Raw genomic sequence first — 24,484 nt, forward strand, 5'->3', positions numbered from 1 at the left:
ATAATTACATGTGTACCGTTGCGATCATGTGTTGATTACTAGTTTTCTTTCAAGAAATTAAATAACATTTACGAAGCACTATGTGCCAGACACTATGCTAAGAAATTTATACACATCATTTCATTCAATCCTTATAACTCTGTGAAAAAGACACCATCATTATCCCCATTTGATGGAACAAAAAAAAGGACTCAGAGAGGCTAAATATCCTGAACCAAGGTTATAAAGCCAATAAGCTGTAGAGGGAACATTCAAATTGGGGTCTATTAAGTAACAGAGTCCATTCTCCTAAATATCTCAATAATTATCACACTCTGGGCATAACCCATTTCTCCATGTCCTAAGACTTTGCCAAATGCCTTCATAAGATCTATTCGCATTAGACTAAAAAGTATCCCTACTGTACCAGGGAAGTCACCACAATTAAAAAAGGGTAACAGGAGATGAAGAGGAACTAGAGTAATCAATCATAAATGAGATTGCTACTAAAAAAAAGGTTAATGATCTTTCGCTTGCACACAGACAGCAACTGCCTTAGACCAGCCTATCTCTGTACTCATTTTGAATAAATTTATACCAGGAAAAAATTTCAAATGGGGTCACCCTACTTTAAAATAGAAAGTTAATGAAAGACTTTAATTAAACAGAAATTAAGTCCTCAAAAAATATAAAACTAAGTTTGAGAGAGGCGCCTGGGTGGCTCAGTCAGTTAAGCGTTCAACTCTTGAGTTCAGCTCAGGTCTTGATCTCAGGGTCGTGAGTTTGAGCCCTGCCCCTGGGCTCATGGAGCCTACTTTAAAATAAAATATTATAAAAATAAGCTTGGGAATCTGGTAAGAAGTTCATTAAATTATAAGACCTATGATGACAGGAACTGTAATCTCTGTTACTTATTTCCCAAATGTTAGTCTAAAGTAGTTTGTTCTGAGAAACATTTCTTTAAGGAAAGAGTAAGAGGCACAATCACAACAGGAGAGAACAACTGTATATCCCATTCCTGTCAGAGGATAATTTCTATGTTTGTTATTTTCGGAAAAGTAAAATAAACTTGATTTGCAGTGAACATGGTGTAATGTAAAATGTGTCAAGTTACTTTGTTCTACATCTGAGACTAATTAACAGTGTCAACTATACTCAAATAAAAATAAATAAATTTGATTTCACAAAAACTATGGCAAATCAATCTGTTAAAACTTAAATCACTGACAGCCCCCGAAAATAAATCTACCATAACTTACCAAAACCATTGTAATAACTATTCCATCTGACACAGCATATTTCCTTATTTTTGCACCTACAAACAGCATGTGTTCTTGAGAACTTATAATTCTTTTTTCATTACGTATCTTATCATTTCTAAGATGTTTTATTTTCATAACCTTAACTGACTTAAATCAGTAGTGACTCCCAAAACTGTTTTCCTTGTCTTCTTCAAAACATCTCTTTCCTCTCTAACAAAGAAATAATGATCCATAAACACTTAAATCTACTAGAAACAGCTCAGAGAACTCTGTTGGGGAAAGTAAACTACTTCTGTAATGGCAATCATCACCCACTAGTATCTGTTTCTGGATGACACTTACAATGAACTAGGAAGTTAAGAGATAAAGAACTATTAATATTCAATGAGTAAGGAACTGGTTCTGTAACACTACGGTACTATTTATAAAATGGGAGGTTCCAATCAATCACATCCCACATACAGGCACCCAGTCTCCGCAGCCAAAGTGAACTGAACAACAGGCAAAACCCAAACCCTGAAGTCACTTCAGACCCCCATCCTGGCATCCTCCACACCACTCCACACCCTCCACAGGTTCTATCAATTCGGCCCACTCAAGTCAACTATTCTGTCCTTTCCTCCCTTTCCAACTATAGCTGCCTGAATTTCAATCCTTACTTCGTCTTCCTCAGATTACTGCTTTGCTTCTTCAGTGACTTCCTTTTTCACCCTCTTCTCCCTCCAGTCCTTCTTCCAGGTCGTAACCAGGGCTCAAGAGCAAATCTGAGGGTACTCTCTTGTTTATCAAAACACCTACCATCGTATGTCCATTTCTGGCCAAGACTGAGTAACAGGGACCAAATTTATTCTCCTGCCTAAAACAAAAAATTCAAACTGAAAATATATAAATAAATAAGTTTGCAAGATGCTAGAAGTCATCCAAGGAAGAGGAATCAGGATGATAGGAAATATGAGATGAAACCTGTGATTGTGCACCCCCCCCCAACCATCTTGAGGGAGTTTTCAGGTTGCAGGGCACACAACACCAATCAAAATTCTATGACCTCTTTTTCATAGATTTCAAAGAATCTTTGGCACAGATTCTAAAATTCATATTGAAAATGCAAAGGACCTAGAATAGCCAAAACAACCTTCAAAAAGAGAAAGTTGGAGGCCCAACACTACCCAATTTCAAGACTTACCATAAAGCTTCAGTAATCCAAATAGGGAGGTACTGGGATACAGACACGCAAACAGATCAACAGACTACAACAGAGTCCAGCAATACAAACAGTTGTATATGGATGACTGATTTAACAAAGGAGCTGAGGCAATTCAGTCAAGAACGAATAGTCTTTTCAACAAGTTGCTGGTACAACTGGCAATCTGCATAAAACAGAACACCTTTGATCTATACCTCGAGCCAAATACAAACATTTAGTCAGAATGGATCATAAGCCTAAATGTGAAATCTAAAACTATAAAACTTCTAGAAAAAATTACAAAGCAGACCTTTGAGATCTTGGGTTAAGAAGAGTTCTTAAATACAACAATAAAGCACAAGCTGTAGAAGAATAAACTGATAAATTGGAGATTATCAAAATCAAAAACGTCTGTCCCTCCAAATAATTGTTAAGAGCACAGAGTGGGAGAAAATACTCACAAACCATATATCTCATAAAAAACTATATTCAGAAAATATAAAGTTACTCATATTCTCAAAACTGAATAATAAAAAACTGTAACAAACAGAACAAGATTTGGGTAGATGCTTCACCAAAGAGGTCAATGCCAAAGAAGCTCAGGAAAAGGTATTCAACATTACTGGTCAGCAGGGAAATGCAAATTAAAACACCGTAAGATACCACCACGTATTTATTAGAATAGCTGAAGTTAAGAAGACTGCCCATATCAAGTGTTGGTGAGTATGGCGGTAACTGGAGAGCTACCCGAAAGTATTCCACACACGGATTCCTAATTTCCAGACAACTATTATTATCCCAAAAAGCACATTCTACCACATAACACAGGCCACGTTTGATATAATTTCATCTTATCATAATGACTCAGAAGAGACTTCAAATATCATAAAGTCTCTCAGTGTCATCATTATGGTTTTACTATTACTATAAAATATGAAAACATGAGTCAACAGAAATTTTTTATGTAGCAGATATCAAAGCAACCAGCTTTCAGTCTATAATTACCTCACAAAATTATGATTGCTTTTTATTATAATTTGTTTTCTCCAACCCACTAGTTCTCAAAGTGTGGTCACCGGACCAGGTGCATTAGCACCACCTGGGAACTTGGTAGAAATGCAAGCTCTCAGGCCCTCCACCAAACAAGTGGATCTGAAACTCTGGGATGGGGAACAGCAATCTGTGTTTTAACATGCCCTCCAGGTGATTCTGAAGCATGGCAAAATTTGAGATCCACTATTTTAATGTATGCTCTAAAGTTAAGATCCTAAATTGCCTTTTCTCTGAGATTCTTTCTGAATTCACAGAATTCTAAGACAAAGAGAAACTGCTACTTTAAATCCACGTTTTCAACAAATCTAGAACTCAACCAGCTGTTTTCCTATTTTTATACTCTTGAATTATTTTAGGCCTTTTAAAAAGCTAGAAAACCAAAACTGAATGTAAGGTCCCATAAATAATGCATTCTACAAAAGCCTTTGTTTCAAAACAAACTTTTCTACTTAAATACCCTAAGTCATTTACTCACATCTATTTTTTGCAACGGCACCCAACATTCCTTCCAAATTTACCAGAATAGATTTGCTTCTAATTTCAGCTGCAAACTGTCATCCTCTAGTGAGTATCTGTACAACTTTTAATTAGGTTCATCTAAATGGAATGGATTTTTAAAATAATTCTGGTTATAAGTTTTAACTGTTTCATAAAGAGACTTAAGAAAGCAGCAGAATGAAAGAGGAAACGGTTTGGACTGAATCAGGACATCTGGGGCTGATGATATTGCTTAGAGATTTTGAGTTTCCTGGGGCTCAGTTCCCTTCTTCTGTAAAAAGGAGCTGGAGTACATGACCTGAAGAGGCCATTTCAAGTTTAAGGTCTATAAATCTCTGCTCTTACCCTTATGCTCTATGGTACTGTAGCTTTACAGTAATGTGACACTGCAAATTTTCTTGACATGTTTCATCTATTTTTAATATTTTTAAATTGTTTTAAGGGGGTGCCTAGGTGGCTCAGTCGTTAAGCGTCTGCCTTCGGCTCAGGTCATGATCCCAGGGTGCTAGGATCAAGCCCCACATCAGGTTCCCAGCTTGGAGGGAAGCCTGCTTCTCCCTCTCCCACTCCCTCTGCTGTGTTCCCTCTCTCACTGTGTCTCTGTCAAATAAATCAATAAAACCTTTTAAAAAAATTGTTTTAAGAAACATGCCTCCCTGTACTCCCTACAGAGCTAAACACAGTAAAATCTGAACACACACAAACTTTTAGTTGCAGAAGCACTTCAATGGTAGTGTGATTTTTAAGCCCCTTATTCTAAGATTGGCTCATTTATCTCCAAAACTATGGGGATGCAGAGCATGAACCCCCAAAGGCAAAGATTCCACTATGTCATAAATAACACGGACTTGGGAGGCGGAATGCATGGCTTTGAATTCTGCACCTACTACTGAAGAACATTTTGTGATCTTGGGCAAGTTATCTAAACGTTCTAAACTTTATTTTTCTATCAATCTTCTGTTAAGAAAGAATAATAGGATCTTCTTCATACAAATTAAATGAGCTAATTGACAAATGCCACTTAGCACAGAGGGCAACACAGAATGCACACTCAGTAAGCATTAGGTATTATTAATGTTACTTGCTGAGTACTACTTAGAAGTTATCAGAACAAATGTACATGCAATTCAATTTAGTAAATACACAAGGGTACACCTACTTGGTGCAAGGCACTTCACCGCTCACTATAGAGGCAAGGGTTCTCGAACTTCTGAATGGACCAGAATTACTTGAGATGTTTGTTTAAAATGCTGATTCTTGGGCTCTGCTTCCAGAAGCTCTGATTCTGCAATTTTTAAATAAGCCCCCCAGATGTTTCTAAGGCAGGCAGTTGAGGAATGATGTTTGAGAAACATTTCTGCAGGAGGCTCAAAGCGAAAAATCCTTTCCTTCAAGTTCCTACAAACTCTAAGCATAATCTAAGTTCTGTTCCAGAACTCACCGCTGCTACCTATTGGACGTGTAACATGTGAGCCTAATACGGCCCTTCCTTGTGGATTCCATTCGCCATCACTTAAATTCCACTCTCTCTGTCCCGATACAATGAGACAACTTTTTACCTGATACCTGAAATCTACTAATCCTCTAAACCCCAACCCGTGACTAATGGAAGTCCCTAAATATAAAGGCTATTCCTGACCTCTAAAAACACAAGATTCATGAAACCTGATTGCTGAGCTATAAACCTGGCCATGGCCTCATTCATAGTCCTGGTCTCAGCCTTATGCTTCCAACACTGCTGCCAGCAGACATCACAGCCTGTCCTCAGTACAGGACATATTTTCAAAAAGAGATTGTAAAGTGTCAAAGCCCATATAAATTTAACTCACAAAGGACTTTAACGTATACAAAACAATAAGAACAATAAAGCAACAATCAGGGGCCAGGAGATGGAGGACGGAAGGCAGACTATGACAAAGGAATTTAACTGCATTACAAATGTTTAAATTAATCTCACTAAAGAGTGAACTCACTGACCTAAGTAACTTTACACAGAGTTTTGAGTGAAAACTGTAAGACTAGAGGTACAAAGACCTGTACCTAAGCACTGCATACTAGCTGGTGAAGTTGTTTGTCACGGAGGCAGAGGTTAATAATTGTGAAACTGTCTTAAATATAACTTGGGCCAAAAGAGTAAGTAAATGGATGGTGGACAGTGGGAGCCTCTAGTAACATGGTTGCATAAGACATAAATTTGAATACCATCACTGATTTCTTCCCTTTCCCTCAACCTTCATAATCAATAATAGAGTTGCATTAATTATTTCTCCTTTGTCTCTTAAGAATCTGACTACTTGGGGTGCTTGGGTGGCTCAGTAGGTTAAGCGTCTGCCTTCAGCTCAGGTCACAATCCCAGAGTCCCGGAATCAAGCCCGGCATCAGGCTCCCTGCTCAGTGGGGAGCCTACTTCTCCCTCTCCCTATGCTCCTTCCCTGCCTGTGCTCTCTTGCTCTCTCCCTCTCAAATTAAAAAAAAAAAATTTTTTTTAATTTTAAAAAAAGAATCTGACAACTCAGGATGCCTGGATGGCTCAGTCGGTTAAGCAACTGATTCTTGATTTCAGCACAGGTCATGATCTCAGGGTCGTGAGATCAAGCCCCCTGTCAGACTCTGTGCTCAGTGGGGAGTCTGCTTGAGATTCTCTTTCTCCTCTCCCTCTGCCCCTCTCCCTGCTTGTGTGCATGCACTTGCATACTCTAATAAATACTAAAATCTTAAAAAAAAAAAAAAAAAAAGGAATCTGACTACTTGTCAACACCCATGTCACCTTCCTCCTCTAAGCCCAAGTCACTATCATCTAATGCCAGAGGACTGACTGCAACAGCCTCCTAACTGGGTGGCCTTATAACTCTACACTCATTCCTAGCAAGCCATTCTCCATATCACAGCCACAGAATTCGTGCAAAATAGAAACCATCTTATTCCTATTTTTAAAACTTTTTAATAGGTTCTCACTGTCCTAAAGTCCAAACTCCTTAATTTGACTTATGAGAGCCTACTACCCCATTCTGATCCTTTCCTAATTCTCTCCAGGTTCTGTTCAGTCCCCAGCCCCCATGTCTATTTTAGTCACCACTGTATACCCAATACTTAGTTCAGGTAGTATTAATTCTTCTATCTCTATATGAATGCTACCACCTCAGTGAGAGATAGACTCTATTTTCTTTATGCATGAACTGAGGCTAGCCCTGTGATGGATTTGAGTAACTGAACACATTGGAAGTGATATTCTGGAACTTCTGAGCCCAAGTTTTAACAGGTCTGGCAGTTTCTGCTTTCTTCGTCTTAATACAGTTACTACACTGGGAGGAACCCAAACCACAAAGAAAGGCTATATGAAGCCCAATCCTCAGGCTCTCATCAACAATTCCAGCTGAGTATCCGGTCAACAATCAGAACCAGCTGCCAACCATGTAAGTGAGCGACCCTGCGAGTTTCAACAGGCGAGTCCCCCAAATGGCCACCATCTTAATTGATATCACTTGGAGTGGAAGAGCCTCCCAGCCCAGTTCAGTCAAACCACAGAATCATTAGATAGTAGAAAAAAACAAAAAACAAAAAACAAGTTTGTGGTTTTAAAACATTAAGTGTTAAGGTAGTTTCTTTCACGGCAATATGAGCATACGTCATCATGGTTGAAATCCCATTCCCAGTACCAATTTCATTGACTGGTACTTAACAACTTACCCCAATAAGCTCCATATCTTGAGGTGAGGAATACCATCCAAAGACAGAGATGGGGGGACTTGAGAGGAGCCATTCCTGGAGAACAGTTACTATAGCACATGAGAAATACACAGTATCTGTAATAAATGTATAGGCACCTGTCCTATATTTTACACTTCATTTCTTTTCTTTTCCAGGTCTAGATTTAAAATGTGTTCTCAATGAAAAAGAGAAGCTAAATCAGTCACCTGTTAAACTCTAACAGATGAAATCAAATATATTTCCTCAAGGTTCTTTTGAGAAATCTCTTCCCATGGTATGCACTGGGACCAACCCAAACCATTAAATATAGAACAAAAGTATATTAAAATCTCTGTTCACATAGCAGTCACTTGCTCTCACTGTGCTATAACTACATTAAAATTTGTGGGGCAGATCATGTAAAGAATTATGCTTGTATTTTGACAGGTTCCCCCACTGACGATATGGCCAAAAGTGGTAAGGGTGAGAAGCAAAACCAGTATCCTTGGTGTGAATATATAAATACTTGTTAAACATCTGAGTAAAAAGTAAATTACTGGAACATATGATCAGTAAGCCAAAAAATAAAAGAGGAAAAAGGAAGAAACTGCTTCATAGCTGAGCATTTGAGATACCTCTTAGACCCTGCCTAATCATCTCTCACATGATTTGGGTCTAAGAGCTTTCTAGGTATTACAGGAATTTGATGTGTGAAACCAGCAGAGTTTCTTATAGCAACAACTATTTGGTATTCTACTTTGCAATTATTAAGTATCTAAACACAGGTGCACAGTGCACTCTGGAAACTATAAAATTAGAAACAAGTTACAGATAACAACACTGTCAATTTCATTATTATTAAGTTGAAGTTAAGATCCAGATACTCTCATAAGTTTGGCACTGAGAAAACAAAGAAAAGGCAGATACAGGTTAATTCTTTCAAACTTGAGAAATTCCAAAACTACCAAAAAATTCTGGAAGATTCTATTTCAAGAGAACAGAGAACACTGACAAAAACTGCATCTTCTATGTAACACATTACATAATCTCTCTTTGTTAACTAGTTTAAATGTCTATTTTAGACTGTCCCATAGGAACTCCGATCCTCTTTGCTTGAAATTAAATCCTATAATAATTTTCTCAAATTAGAACACATTTCTGCTTCTTAAATCTATCATAAATGTCACCTTTTTCCTATTAGGGAGATAATGCCCACCCTTCCCTACACACACTCTTGGTGCCCTGTCCCATCCCCACCCTGAGGTTTACACTTTAAGTTGGTTTTCCACAAATTCTCTTTATGACCAAAGCCAAGTGTTTATAGGCTGACCAGTCAAGGTAAGAGGTAAACCCTGTATACAAAGCACATAAACTGTTTCAAAATAGGAACAACCCTGAAAAGAAGATACTGTCCGTACTTTACATGCAGTGAAAAGGGAGCTCAAAGAACTGAAATAATTGGTTCGTACGGACACAGCTAGGAGAGAGCAGAACTTGAATTTTAACTCACGGCTATCTATACAATACTAACTGTAAAATACTAAATCTACACCAAGATTTAGTTCTAGATTCAAGATTTTAGTTCATGATTCTATACCTCTTAAGGATCCATCTCTCACCTGCAAATGGCCCAAATAATTATTAACAAAATAACTGAGCAATTAAATGTGAATACTACGTGCTAAGCATAGCGGAGAACATTTTATACCTATTATTTAATTCTTACAACAACCCTAAATAAGCTGGAAGTGAGGAAGACGTGTGGGTACACAGTTCAATACTCATTAGATATCACTTGCTATTTTACGATATTATCCACATTTTATAAATGAAGAAACCAAAATTTCCTTAAAATCAGAATGCCGATAACTGCCTGAGCTGGGTTTGAACCCAGGTTACCTGATTCCAGAACTGGTTTCTAACATCCTTGTCACTCTGCCCAGCCAACCAAAGCACTGCATTGTCCTAACTGGTCAAAAGGGAAAGACAGGGGCGAAGCCAGCAGCAGCCACAGCCTTGCTGACTGAGAAATGCACTGCATCTCGAAGTGCTGGAGCTGGAAGACGTGGTGCTAAAAATGAGAAAGGCCCAAATCAAAGCTGATCTTCAATATGAACCGCTCGCAGCTACCTGACTCTGTCAGGTGTTGGCAATCAATTCTTTAGGGGTCTCACACATCTCTGTGCATCTTGCAAGCGGAGGCGTTAACTGCCCTTTTGTTGTAGATGATCTTTTCAAGGATGTCCGTACCATGAACAGAGCTCTGGAAGCTTGAAATAATGTCTCCCTCCAGAGCAGAGGCACGTGTAAAAAAGACGATGTCTTCTTCCAGAGCCAGAGAGTGGGGACATTTATTGCCCATTATAAAAATCTGGATTCCCTGAGCTCGAGGGTCCTCAGGTGGACACAGACTGCAGATCACCCTGGGCCCTGCCATACCGGTAAAGATTTGGGTGGGGGTCAGCAAGGCGAACCTATGGAAACACAAACCTACTCGATATGAAGCAACAAGAAAGACTGTGACCCAGGAGTCTCCTATCTTTTGGTGGCGCTCATGAAGCTGTGACCAGCTAACTTGTTAGCCTGCAAGGGGGGTAAAACCTGCAGAGCTCCACAGATCTTCACACCTCTTCTCACCTTTGCTTCCCTCAAAAATACCCTGTCCCACTCCACAGGAAATACTCATCTTTTTGTCAATGTCCCCTGTATGAAAGTTCTCCTCAAAGCTCCTCGCTAGAATGGACTAACCCCATGGTGCCCCCCCACTGTTTCCTGACACAGGTTTCTTTCACAGCACCTTTAAAGCAACAGTCCACTTGCTTATTTGTGTGCTGTACCAGGTACTCAATTTATTGCTTTTCAACTTAAAATTCACTTTTTAATACATCTCTGTGATAATGGATGAAAGTGCTTTAAGCATTTCTTACAGTGAGCATAACGTTACACTTTCTCAGTAGACGGTGCTAGATGGACACTGCAGGCAGAAGGGATTTTTCTGGCAAACGTTATGCTTAGTAAAAAGACAGGATGCTTGTGCCCTAAGATCAGGAGCAAAATAAGGATGTCCATTCTTGCCATGTCTAGTTAACCATACTGCAGGTTCTAGCCAGGGTAATTAGGCAAGAAAAATAAACTAATGCAAAAGGATTGGAAATAAAGAAATAAAACTGTACCTACCCTCAGATGACACAATGTTGTATATAGAAAATGCTAGGAATCCACCAAAAACATATTTAGAACTATTAAACGAGTTCAGCAAGATTGCAAGATATAAGATCAACATAAAAGTCAAGGGTATTTTATAATAAACAATCTAAAAAAATTAAGAAAACAATTACATTTACAAAGCATCAAAAAAGTGAAATGTTTTGAAATTTACAAAAGTGTAATATTAATACTCTGAAAACACTGTTAAAAGAAATTAAAGATATATATATAAAAGGTAAAAAAGCTCCTATGGTCACGGATCAAAAGACCTAATATTGTAAAGATCGTAACACTAGCGAAATTGATCTGTAATTCCATGCAACCCTATCAGAAGCCAGCTTCTTTGTAGAAATTGACATGCTGATCCTAAAATTCATACAGAGGTACAAGATACCCCAAATACCCAAAACAATCTTTAAAAAGAACAAACTCTGAGGACTATACCTTCTGATTTCAAAACTTACTGCAAAGCAACAGCCAAGACAGGGGTGGTACTGGTATAAAGAGAGGTATATAGAATTCCATCAATGGAACAGAATTAAGAATCCAAAAACAAACCTGTGTCTATGGTCTACTGATTGGCAACAAGGTACCAAGAGCATTCACTGGGGGAAAGAATAGTGCTGGGACAACTGGATAGCCACAGGCAAAAGAACGAAACTCCAAAAGAAAATATGGATAAATTTGCATGACCTTTGATTTGGAAATGGATCCTTAGGTTTGATACCTAAACCACAAGGAACAAAAGAAAAAGGAGATAATTGGACTTCATCAAAATTAAAAACCTGTGTGCTTGGAAACTACCAACAAAATAAACAGATAATCCGAAGAATAGGAAAAAAAAATCTGCAAATCATGTATTTGATAATAAACTTGTATCTAGACCATATAAAGAACACTTACAACTCAAAGCTATAAACAGAAATAACTCAGTTTGAAAATGGGCATTGAATCTGATCGGCATTTCTCCAAAGAAGAGATATAAGCAGCCAATAAGTACAAGCTAAGATGCTTCACATCACTAGTCACCAGGGAAATGCAAATCAAACCCACAGTGAGATACCAACTTATACACACATGTTCATAGCAGCGTTTCTTAATATACAGATAACTATTACCAATAATAATCCAATGTTCACCAATGGATGAATGCATACATAAAATGTGGTATACACACATAGTAGACTATTATCTGGTCATAAAAAGGGATGAAGTACTGATACATGCTAGAGAATATAAACGAACCCTGAAAACATCATGTGAAGTGACTGAAGCCAGTCACAAAGGCCACATATGATTACATTTACAGTAAATGTCCAGAATGGGCAATTCTGTGGAGGAAGAAGTAGTAGTGGCTCCTTCAGGGCTGAGGAGAATGGGGAGGGACAGACAGGTGATAGCTAGAGAGTACAGGCTTTCTTTTTTAGAGGTGATGAAGATGTTCTAAAATTGAATATATCAAGTATCTATATTTATATTAAAAACCACTAAGTTATAAACTTCAAAGTCTGAATTATATGGTATGTGAATTTTATCTCAACAGCCTGTATCTTTAAAAAGTCACCAAACAAAAGGATAAAACAGCTAATGGAGATCAGAGGAGTAATTAACCAGAAGAGATTAAAAAGAAACGAGGTTAGCACGAGTAAAATCCCATTAAGGTGAATTTAAGGTGATAAACCCTAAGTTGCAAAATAAATTTCGTAACAGCGTAACCACATCTCATAATGAGGGATCCTTTATTGATGGCATCAATCTAATACCTATAAAGGCAATTAATTAGGACTGGCAGAGGACATGAGGACATACACAAGAATGAATGTGTGCGTGTGTGCATGCGCAGGGCACACAGCAGAAGCTGTCTTGATTTGAGAACCATCCAGTCGAAATAAACTTGGCGACTTCAAGCAAATCCCTTAACGCCCCTGAGCTTCAGCAATCTCATCTGCCAAATGTTTACTTCACTTTCATGGGATTGTTAAGAAAGAAAATATCTGTAACAAGATCTAGAAATTTGTTGAGGGTATCCTCCTGTCTTTATATCTCTAGCATAGTGTTTGTCAGATAATAGGTACTTAGTAAATATTTGTGGGACTAACTTCAAAAAACATAAATGGCTCTGGGAAAGGAAACTGAAATATAATTAAGTACATGCACTTTGATATGGACATGTAGGACTCAAAAACCTTTATAAGTAAGAATTTTCATGATATAGATATAGGACCTTGATACAGACACTGTCAAGGCTCACATTATGCTCTTTTATGTGAAACTAGAAATTAATTTTTACCGGTAATTTAAGGAATTAGGGGGGAAAAAGTTATTTGCAAGAACATTGCTGTCTTCTCCACAATTCATTTTCAGGTATCACTTCTGCGTTTTGATTGTGTAAAACTTAACCCATTCTTCAATCCATATACAGGAAGAAAGACTATCACAGAATGTTGTCTCAACTGGGGGTCAGTAGAGCCTGTAATTGGTCAACACCCATTCACTTAGTATTGTTTATGGCAGAACTGGGTAGCTGAAACAGACAGAAGGCCAAAATTTGACCAGGAAATAGGATGTGCTTAACTGACTTTTCCAAATTCCCATATCTAATGGTAGGAATATAGACTTTATAAATAATTAATGCAAAGAAGCACTCTACTGTTTTGAAGGATGACTGCTTGCCAACACAGAGAAACCAAAGACATCAGTTTGGTCTGGTTGGGAGAGTATCTGAAGACAAAAGAAAATACTTAAGCTTGCCCCTGAGAGACGAATCAATGCCTTCTAAGCAGTCAACACAGAGAGCAAGTCATGTGAACACAGCCAAGAGGCTTGACAGGGCACATACTCTGGGAACTAAATCCAGTCTCTCCAACTGGCATATACCGAGTGTAAAGAGGGGTGTAGCTGGTGACATCATGAACATTCTTGTAAACTATGCTCTATGGTTTAAAATGGCACAGAAATTAATAGCTACTATTTGCAGAGAGTAAATGCCAGATGCTTTGGTCATGGCCTGAGACATGATCAAACAAGAATGATCTAGAGACAATGGTCACCAAGATTTATAAATAGGCAAAACTCTTTTTTTTTTTTTTTTTGTAAGCTCAGCAAGGGAACCTTATAAGTCAATAATGAGAATAAGCACAGAATGAAATCTCCAGACTGTTTTAATGGGAAACTCTCATTTTCAGGTACAATGGCGACAGAGCTCAGCAAAAGGGCTGTCTCTACAATGAGCAGAGGCATAGGCAATACTTAAGTAGATAAGAGGACTTATCTCAAAGCTTAGTGCAACTGAAAGGGAAAAGTCACACAAGAACACTAGAGAATATACAAGGAGTAAATCATTAAAATGTGTATTTCCAATCTGAAATAGGTTATTGTGATAAAATAACCCTTTCAGAGAATGGTACATAGTCCTTGGTCAACCTCAAGGCTCAGTGTACTCATATGTTGAACAGTAATTAATTATGTTACCTACCTACCCTATAGCATTGTTGTAAAATTAAATGAATACCCATAAGGCATTTAGAGCATGGCTGGCACACAGAAAGCACTGTGTCCACTATTATTAAGTTGCTTAATAAGCATAGTTTACAAAAGACTTATGCCTACTGGATATAAAATCAGGGGGCTAGGTTATAATGTAAAAAGCCATGAGTGGGCTAAATAGGCTCATAATCTCATTTACTACTATGAAGTTCTCCTTATCTTTACATATACTTGTCGTATCTGTTAACTCAATTATTAGCTTCTCGAGGACATGGGCCAATAAATAATTGGTGATGGATCTACATAAAGCTCTAACAATTACCTAAAAAAAGCAAAAACCAACCAAACTCAAAAACTGTTTTGAATCAGCACTGTATGGTAAAGAGAGAAAAATCACTTTGCCTGAGCACTGACCCAAAGAAAAGGGAAAGCTACATCTTTGTCTTCTAGCAAACGGCCGCCACTGCTGCCACCACCAGTTTAGAGACAGTAACTCTGGGTTTTATAAATATTCCCTCTGCTCCTCCTCCATCTACTGAACACTGCCTGTAACGTCTCACTGGGTGTAACTTGTCCAACTAACATTTGCTTCTTACCTTTTCAGCTACCCTCTTCAGGATCTGACACTACAACAGCCGTAACAAATACAAAACCAAGGAAGTTGATAAAAGCTGCCTTCCATATCCTTTTTCAATAAATTTAAGAAGTATCATGGAAGAGTGATGAAATCATTCTTAACCAACCATCGCTATGGCCAATGGTGCTGCAGAAGGATGGGGAAGGGTACAGCCAAAGGTCACGGAAGCTTCCTCTGTGTCAGTGTAGACAGAATTTGATGAGGCCTTCGAAGAAATTCTTGCAAGGAACACTCCCCTTGTAATTTGGTCACAGGCAAAAAAATGAAGCAAAAAGCAAGGTGTGGGTGGCGCCAGCCCAGAGCTCTGTCTAGTACTTTAGTACTTTCAAGTTTTTAACTCTCATCCGCAGAGTGAAAGCCTCCGGAAGCAGAACCCAGGGACAAGCAAATTAGCATTTCCAAGGTCAATTGCTGACAGGCTTAATTGTTTACAGCAACTAGAGTATTCTGGCTGCTGAAGTTAAGAGGCTTGACCTTTCTGGCTGGCCCAATACCAGAAGAAACTAATTTACCATATTAGCTACAAAATATCAAAAGTACTGTAGGAATGGAGTCAAATCAGCATGTGACATTTCCAACAGCATAGAACATTAACAGGATCCCCCAAAGTAAGTAATTTTAAGCTGGTTAAACAATTTGGGGGAAAACTGGAAATACCAATCATACCAGTGGTAGGGGAGTGACAAGTACCAAAAAAAAAAAAAAAAAAATTCAATAAATGGTATTATCTCATTTTACCAAGTGGTTTGATTTGAATAGTCACCAAAACTACTAAAAAGCTGCAAAGCTAGTTGATGTGACTGCCTTACAGACTCTTGCTGTCCACTGACACTTGCCACGATCTCCGACAGCAGCCAGCTGCCAAATGTGGCTTTTAAGCATATGAAATGTGGCTGGTCCAGACTGAAATGGACTGAAGGACTCTGAACTTGCAGACATTAAAAAAGAAAAGGAAAAATAACTCAATTTTTATACTGATTATATGCTAAAGTCTTATTTTAGATATACGGGATTAAATAAAATTATTACTAAAATTAAATTCTCTTTCTTACCTTTTGTAATGAGGATAACAAAAATTTAAATTGCACATGTGCCTCCCCCTAGATTTTTATTGGACAGTGCTGCAGTATATAAATAACGCTTTACACTTACGTAAAACACAAATATATAATTTCAGTTGTAAAGTACAGAGAAAAGATAAAGGCCTGAATGAAAAAAATAATCCTCTCTAAAATAATCAAACTGATTTCAACTGTGAATCACCAACCTAATAAAAGCTCCTTTCAGCTTACCACCAGACAAAATTTTATTTTCTAAAAAGGAAACTGATGTTTCAAAATCAATTCTAAAGTCTGCTCTATTCTGCCTTGAGTTGTCATCTTTGCCTAACATTAAACTAGCCTTAATTCTTCCCAATGATCAAAGACACACGATAAAATGCTAGCCTAATTTTTAAGTCTGATCGAGCGATCTCAACTCCATTTTTTCTGTATTAGTCATTATCATACCCTATTAGGTCACTAAAACCTAACTCACGCCTTTGCTCCAAAGATAAAAAAAAATAGAATCAACAGAAAGAGTATTCCCAAGAGCCTGGAAACTCGGACAGTATTCAGATACTATACGTACTCTGTTTCAAAAACTGAAAGACGACTCATTTACTATTTCAGAAACTGACATCCCATTGTGAACAGGGGAGCTTAGCAAACAGGAGAGCACAGCAATCAATGATTCCCACACATTCCATCATTCAGAGAAACCATCCCGACTTTCAGGTTGTTACAGTCAGTAGAAGAAAGAAAATCCGGAGGTGCTGGGATGGTTGGAAATTTATGGGGTGAGGATGCAAAGCCAGAAGAGGGAGGCAAGGCAAAGAAGCGCCCTAAGTTTCCTCTCGCCGGAAAGCACATTTTCACCTTTCCAGCTCCTAAAACTGCCCCAAACACAGTTAGCCCTCTAGCAGAAGGACCAAATGACCTAGGCTTGTGAACAGAATGTGTAAACCTTTTTAGAGAGGTTTTTAAATGTAATCAACAACAAAATCAAGATTCAGTAACTTAGAATAATAACTAACAAAGCTGCGGTGTATACTTCTGTCTTGTGACGGGGTCTACAGGTATCACCAGTCAATGAAAATGAGTCGCCTGCATAATTGAAAACGAAGGTAGTGGAGATAATACGGTTGGTTAGTCCTCATTCCTGGAAGAGCTCATCTTAAAATGTAACCTTAACAATCCTATAGTTTCTCTGCTCTGATATAGTCAACATATGTTTGTTTTCTTAGATATACGGAATAACTCGGGCTCTAGGCTACAACATTCCAACCAGTTAGTAAGTGTTCCTTTTGCCCAATCCTTAAGTCTGCATTCAATAGTGGCCCTAAGGCCGAAGGCTACCTCATAAGAAGTATTCTGGTGCCACCTAGTGGTGTATGTTTCCGGCCAAATAGGCAATGAGGTCAGGCCCGGGGTTCTCAAAATCTGGCACTAGTGGATCAGCAGCATCAACATCAGCATCACCTGGTAACTTGTTAGAATTGCAAATTCTTGGGCTCAAAAGACCTGTTGAAACTCTGGTGGTGGGGTCCTGCAATCTGTATTTTTTTTTTAAGATTTTATTTATTCATTTGAGAGAGAAAGAGAGCGACAGAGCACAAAGCACAAGCAGAGGGAGAGGCAGAGGGAGAAGCAGGCTCCCCACTGAGCTGGGAGCCTGATGTGGGGCTGGATCCCAGGACCAGAGATCATGACCTGAGCTGAAGGCAGATGCTTAATCATCTAAGCCACCCAGGCGCCCCTGCAATCTGTATTTTAATAAACCCTCTAAGTGGTTCTGATGCACCCTCAGGTTTGAGAATTACAGAAAAATTAAATGCCAGTCTTTAAAAAATGAAGTTTACAAATTAACATAAGTGCTCAATTTCTAATTTTGGAAAACAACTTATTTTCTATACAGTGGATCCAAGTATCTCTATTTGGAGTAGAGTCTTCAAAGACACTTACTAACTAATTTATATACGTTCAACACCTGATGAACATCAAGCCTCTGAAAATGTGAGAGGAACTCTCCGAGGTCTCTGCCCCCAGGACACCAGGTTCAAAGGGAAGATCAGACATTAACAGAGCAAAATACAATATAAATGCAAAAACACCCCATGAAACAAAGAAAAAACATTAACTGGTTTCAGGATATGAGGATATGGCATGTTACCACATCGTAAGTGGGGGCGGGGCTCATCTGGGAACACACGAAAAGCCAAGAAGAAAGAATACTGGTGACTTTTAAAGATTATTTGTTTTTTTATTATTTTTTAAAAGATTTTATTTATTTATTTGAGAGACTGAGTGATTTAGAGAGAGAGCACATGGGCAGAGGGACAGAGAGAAGCAGGTTCCCCTGCTGAGCAGAGAGCCCAATGCGAGACTTGATCTCAGGACCCTGGGACGATGACCTGAGCCAAACACAGACACTCAACAGACTTAGCCACCCAGGATATTTCTCTTTTTAAACATTTATTATCTATTTATTTGAGAAAGAGAGAGGGAGAACACATGCACAAGTTGGTGGAGGGGCAAAGGGAGAGCAAGAGAGACGATCCTCAAGCAGACTCCCCACTGAGTGCAGAGCCCAACAGGGGCGGGATCACAGGACCCTGAGATCACTACCTGAGACAAGATCAAGTTGGATGCTTAACCAACTGAGCCACCCAAGTGCCCTGAATACTGCTAATTTTAATTTTTAAATTAATAATCATCTACCCTAATGATAACAGATGCCACAGAAAAGTCCACTGTATGTATCTGCACTGTGCAATTGTGTTACAAAGTAATCAGGAGAAAAGCAGATCTCATGAAGCCTTGCTAAGTTGTTTATTTTCTATTTAGGTCTTAGAGGGAAAACTTGTTTATCAAGTAGCAACTTAAAACACCCAGGGTTCAGTAAAAGCAGCCCCATAATTTATCTAAGATCGCATTTCTTTAAATTCAGCTTTACAGGGGCGTCTGGGTGGCTCAGTCCATTAAGTGTTAAGTGTTTGACTTTGGCTCAGGTCATGATCTCAGGTTCCCAGGTCCCAGCCTGCATCTGGCTTCCAGCTGAGCAGGGATCCTGCTTCCCCCTCTCTCTCTACCCCTCCTCCCCCTGCAAATAACTAAATAAAATCTTTAAATTTAGCTTTATAGCATGCTCTCCTTTGGGGGGAAAAAAAAACACTCTCAATTTTAATATCTATTTACTCAAAAGAGTTACATATGTTTCTAAGTAAAAAACAAACAAAAACTGGATCAAGAAATCAGAATGGTCACCTCCACACTGTCGAAATTAAGTGCCATCCCTTACTCTGTGGCTCAAACTGCAAACCAGTCATTTGGGAGGGAAAAAATCGACTCTGAAAAGCCAGCCTTGCAAACCCAAGTATGACTGGCAACATCAAAGACATGAATACAGGTGACATAAGTGTATAAAGGAAGTTCAAAGACTTGCTCTCTTGATTAGTTTTCATTTTGTACTTTTAAAATATTACTTTAAATATACAGAGACCAACTTTTTCATTCTAACATTTTAAGAGCAACTGCCCTTAGTAGGATGAAGTTTCTGACAAAACTGTTCTTCTCAAACCTTTCCTGTACTGGCATAGAGGCATAAGGAGAGGCCACAGCTGGACGTACATTAATATTTTAGAATGGGGCCATTCCTCAATTTTATCTAACTAAACTTAAAGGGCTTCTGAAAATTGAATTGCTTAAAGATGATCATCACAACAACAATTTTGGTAAATGAAGTCAGTACTTTTGCCTCAGAAAGCAGAACAGTATCTAAAAATTTAAAAATCCAAAAAATAAGCCCCAGCTACTTGAAAAATCTCCTAATGTAAGAAATTCCATTTTGCAATTAGGTAAATAAGAAAGTATTCCCAGAATACCAACACATTCAGAGAAAAAGAGATATGGTGGCACTAAGGGTCTACTGCTTAAACACCACACACTATAACATAACTCAGGGAAAAGTGATCATTTCAAATGAGCTCTAAGTTGAATGGGGACAGCAACCTGCTTTAGGAATATGCAACCAAAACAGTTGCATATTCACCCCCCTCCAAGTGTGTGGGAACAAGAACCCCTATATCAACAATTTAATAATATAGTAACAAGAGATCCACAGTACCAAGTGAGAAAATGATACCCACGTGATCACCACCACCTCGTCTAGCAAAGCTCATTTTAATTTGTGATGAAACTGGGGAACCCAAAAGGTAAACAAGAAGGGTACCAATCTTACAAGGCTAAGAGGAAAAGGGAACAGTTCTGCTATGAAGGTGATTTATGGACTTTCATACACGCTCTTCTGCACTTTAATTTCCCCCAAGCCCTTCACTGCTGTCCAACAGCACAGTCAACTGGTTCAGACTCCAGTCTCTTCTCTTACGGCTGCAGATTTTATGATGACTTTTATCCAGGCCTCCTACCAAAGCTAAAGCCAAAGATCCGAAAATAGACTACAGATCAGGCTGGGAAGGGTCAGATCTAGAGAAGCTACCCACTAAACATTATGGGTGACTTCGCCTGCCAGCCACGAATGAACGACAGGCCTGGAATCGGATGTCCTGTGGTGAGGACGAGAAAGCTGGACAAAATATATGAGACAGCCGCTTTCAGACAGTGGGAACCAGGGAGAGCAGAACCGTGAGCCTCCCAGAAAGGGACAAACAAATTAGGTAAGTCCTGAATTCGCCTGCCTCCCTGCACGAGGGAAGAAGCAGCCAAGCAGAGAAGGAAAGTCTTGAAGGACCAAGGAGACAGAGACTGGAGTTCGGGGAAGCTAAGACAACAGGGGTTTTCAAGACAGAGCACCAAAAGGGAGCTACCACAAAGAGAGAGTGCTCTAGGATCTGCAGAGATCTCCTCCTCAATCCTAAACCACTGAGAAACAATTGCTGAGAGCTGTAAAGTGAACAATTCCCCGAACTCACACAGAACTGGGAGACATTCGAATTCCATCTGGCAGAGTGGAGCTATCTCACAGAACCCTCTGGGCAGTCAACAGAGATGCAGAAAGGCCAAGCTCCAGAAGCAGGTTAAAGTGGCCTTCAAATAAATTGACACTAACTTGACCCGCACTAACGAAGTCTAACAACCAGCCTGGAAAGGACTGGTGTAATCCACAAATTACTCTGATGCCTGCCAAAACAAACGCCATAACTCTTTATCGGTAGACAACAAAATCCAAACACTCAACAACATAAGACACACAATGTCCATGGGAAGAAGGAACGACAGGAAAGACAGAATTAGCAGAGGAGGATATTAAAACAACTATTATAAATATGCTCCATATACTCCAGAATATAGAGGAAAACATGAACATAATAAGAGAATAGAAGATTCTATTTCATTCTTTTTTATGTCTACAGTTGAAAAATCCAGTGTCTGAAATTTAAAATTCATTGCGTAAAATTAACAACAGAGACTGTAGAAGACAAGACCCATGAACCTGAAGACATAGCCACAGACACTATTAAAACTGAAGCCAGACAGAAAAAAAATACCTAAAAAAAAAAAAAAATCAATCAAGCCTTGGTGACTTACAGGACATTATCAAGCTGTCCAATATACATATAATTAGAGTCCCAGAAGAAATGGATAGGGGAGGGACTATAAAAAACTATCTGAAGGGGCGCCTGGGTGGTTCAGTGGGTTAAAGCCTCTGCCCCGTATCGGGTTCTCTGCTCCACCGGCAGCCTGCTCCCCCCCACCCAACTGCCTGCCTCTCTGCCTATTTGTGAGCTCTCTCTGTCAAATAAATAAATAAAATCTTAAAAACAAAACAAAACAAAAAAAACAACTATCTGAAGAAATAGTGGCAGGAGTGCCTGAGTGGCTCAGCTGGTTAAGCATCCAACTCTTGGTTTTGACTCAGGTCAGGATGTCAGGTTAGTGGGATGCAGCCCTGGGTAGGGCTCTGCACTCAGCATAGAATCTGCTTGAAATTCTTGCTCTCCCTCTGCCCCTTCCCCTGCCTGCACAGGATCTCTCTCTCTCTCTCTCTCAAAATAAGTTAGGAAAAAAAAAAAAAGAAATAGTGGCAGAAATTTTTCTGAATTTGGTCAAAACTATAGGTCCACCAGTCCATAAGCTTAAGGAACACTAGACAGAAAAAACAAAATCACACAAAATCATATAACAATGAAATGGCTAAAAACCACATAAAATACTGTTGCTCCCCCGCCTCCATACATAAAGTTTAAAAAACCCTAATCCAAAGACAGTAAATTAACAGCTTTCCAAATCTTCTGATTGAAAAATGTTGATAAAGTTCATCAAACTCAATTTTTCTATTTTGGTAGAGGCCTTCCTGTGCCTATACCCCTAACATAACCTTAGTCTGTCTACCAAGTAGTCAAGCATGAACAGAGTTAAACGAATGCAAAATAATTTTATTATAATTTTATATTAATGCATTTGCATACCTTACAGTTCACAAATGTCACACACTTTAGATTGTATGCTCCTTGAGATCAGGAACCTTCATGGTTCAACCTGCAAAATTTCTAGTACAGTTTCTACTGGCACATAACTATCTGAAGACACATGAATGAGTCAAGCTCATTTTATCCTCAGTACATGGTTATGTGTTATGTAGAACAAGATGAGAAAACCGATGCCCAGAGGGAATCAACGACTGTCCCAGGAACACTTGAAAGGTGAGCAGTATCTCACATCCCTAGAGTGATTCCTCCATACAGGGTTATCCCAAAGTAGACACAAACGAAGTAACTTTTGTTACTTACTTTGAGTTTCCACTAGATCCAAGGCAACACTAGAAGCTGTATCCATTCCAGAGCTGATACAGGACTGGAAGTTTTTCAAAGAGGAAAGAGCAGATTCTATACCACTGAAGGATATAAAACCAGTTGAACCTGAACTTGAACTGGAACGTCCGGGCATCTTGAAGTTATTACCTAAGTTTTCAAACACAATGAAATAAGATTTAGGAGTCAGAATAATAATGTTACAGAAAAATAATACTGCTGTAAACGTCCACATGAATGTATCTAATAGCCCACAAATGCCACAGTATTATATACATTCTATATCCCTGGAGGGGACACCAAAGCATTGTGCTGTCATGTGGGCCACCAAAAACAGATACACCCAATACATGGGGAAGCTAAGTGTTTTCATTTTTCAAAGGAGGGAGAATACTCTCTTTCAAAATATTCCCTGGTTCTCTGAAGAATTTAACAACAGCACAGTTCTCAACTGAAGGGGTGAGAAAAAGTAGACTACTTGTATGATGCATTTTTCTAAAAACTGAAAACAGTAATAATAAAATAGCTTAATAGGGAGAACTTCAAAACCTGTAATTTTTAACATGCCTGACATATATGCATATTTAATTCTGAAAACTGTAAATATATAAATATAAATGAAAAACAACTATTATATATAGACATTGTATATATTCCTGAAAGTCCTCTGGGTTCTAACAGATTTACATACTTGGTTAGATCCCAGATTCTGTCAGTAAAAGCAGAATTTATCTACATTACAAAGTATGGGGGCGATATGGAGTAAGGGTCAAGTATACAGCTTCTAGAATGAGACTATCTGAATTCAAAGCCTGATTTTCCCAGTTAAGTAACTGAATGACTTTAGGCAAATTATTTAACCTCTCAGTGTTTCATTTTTCCCTTCCTAAAACTGGAATCATGCAGTGCCCACCTCCAGGGTTACTGTGAGAACAGAATGAGATAAGGTGTATAATAAAACACTCAGAATAATGTCCAGCATGCGGAAGCAAGTATTAACATCAACTTCATCATTATAACCCGATAAGCAAGAATACGGAGTAGGGGCGCATGGGTGGCTCAGTGGGTTAAGCCTCTGCCTTCGGCTCAGGTCATGACCCCAGGGTCTTAGGATCGAGCCCCACATCGGGCTCTCTGCTCAGCAGGGAACCTGCTTCCCTTCCTCTTGCCTCTCTGCCTACTTGTGATCTTTGTCTGTCAAATAAATAAAATCTTTGAAAAATTAAAAAAAAAAAAAGAATACGGAGTAGTGCTTGAAAGAATGGACACTGAACAGAGAAGCTTGGAAATCCGGTCTCATCCATACCTTTTATAATTGCACGTCGCTGTTTAAGTTGCTTACCTTCTCTATCTTCAGTCTGCTCTGGTGTAAAAGGAAATAATCGTATCTATTTCACAGCATTATTGAGGATAAATTAAATGTAGTTTTCTAAAACTTGTCTGATCTTAAGAATCAGTTGAAATGCTTATTAAAAATATAAATTTATATATAGGACTATCTCAGACTTACTGAATCAAAGTCCCTGGTGGACACTCCGAGGAAACCTGTATTTTTATGAACTGCCCCCAGGTGATTCTTGAAATCAAACAAGTATGGAAAACACTGAGATCATTGCATCTCCCCCCAGATTTTATGTTGAGAGCCTAACCCCCATTATGATTGTAATTAGAAATGAGGCCTTTGG

General features: G+C 38.8%; 1 protein-coding gene across 2 annotated transcripts in view; it reads right to left on the reverse strand.

The window, feature by feature from the left end:
* The window catches only part of NSMCE2 (NSE2 (MMS21) homolog, SMC5-SMC6 complex SUMO ligase), a 214,161-nt gene that overhangs the window by 187,549 nt on the left and 2,128 nt on the right, over positions 1 to 24,484 (reverse strand). For both annotated transcript variants that reach the window (XM_059165640.1, XM_059165639.1), the window contains exon 2: positions 22,779 to 22,949. In XM_059165640.1, coding sequence (XP_059021623.1) covers positions 22,779 to 22,935 — 157 coding nt within the window. In that variant the 5' untranslated portion in view covers positions 22,936 to 22,949. The remainder of the gene's footprint in view (positions 1 to 22,778; positions 22,950 to 24,484) is intronic.

This window comes from Mustela lutreola, chromosome 3 (assembly GCF_030435805.1).
Source record: "Mustela lutreola isolate mMusLut2 chromosome 3, mMusLut2.pri, whole genome shotgun sequence".
NCBI lineage: Eukaryota > Metazoa > Chordata > Mammalia > Carnivora > Mustelidae > Mustela > Mustela lutreola.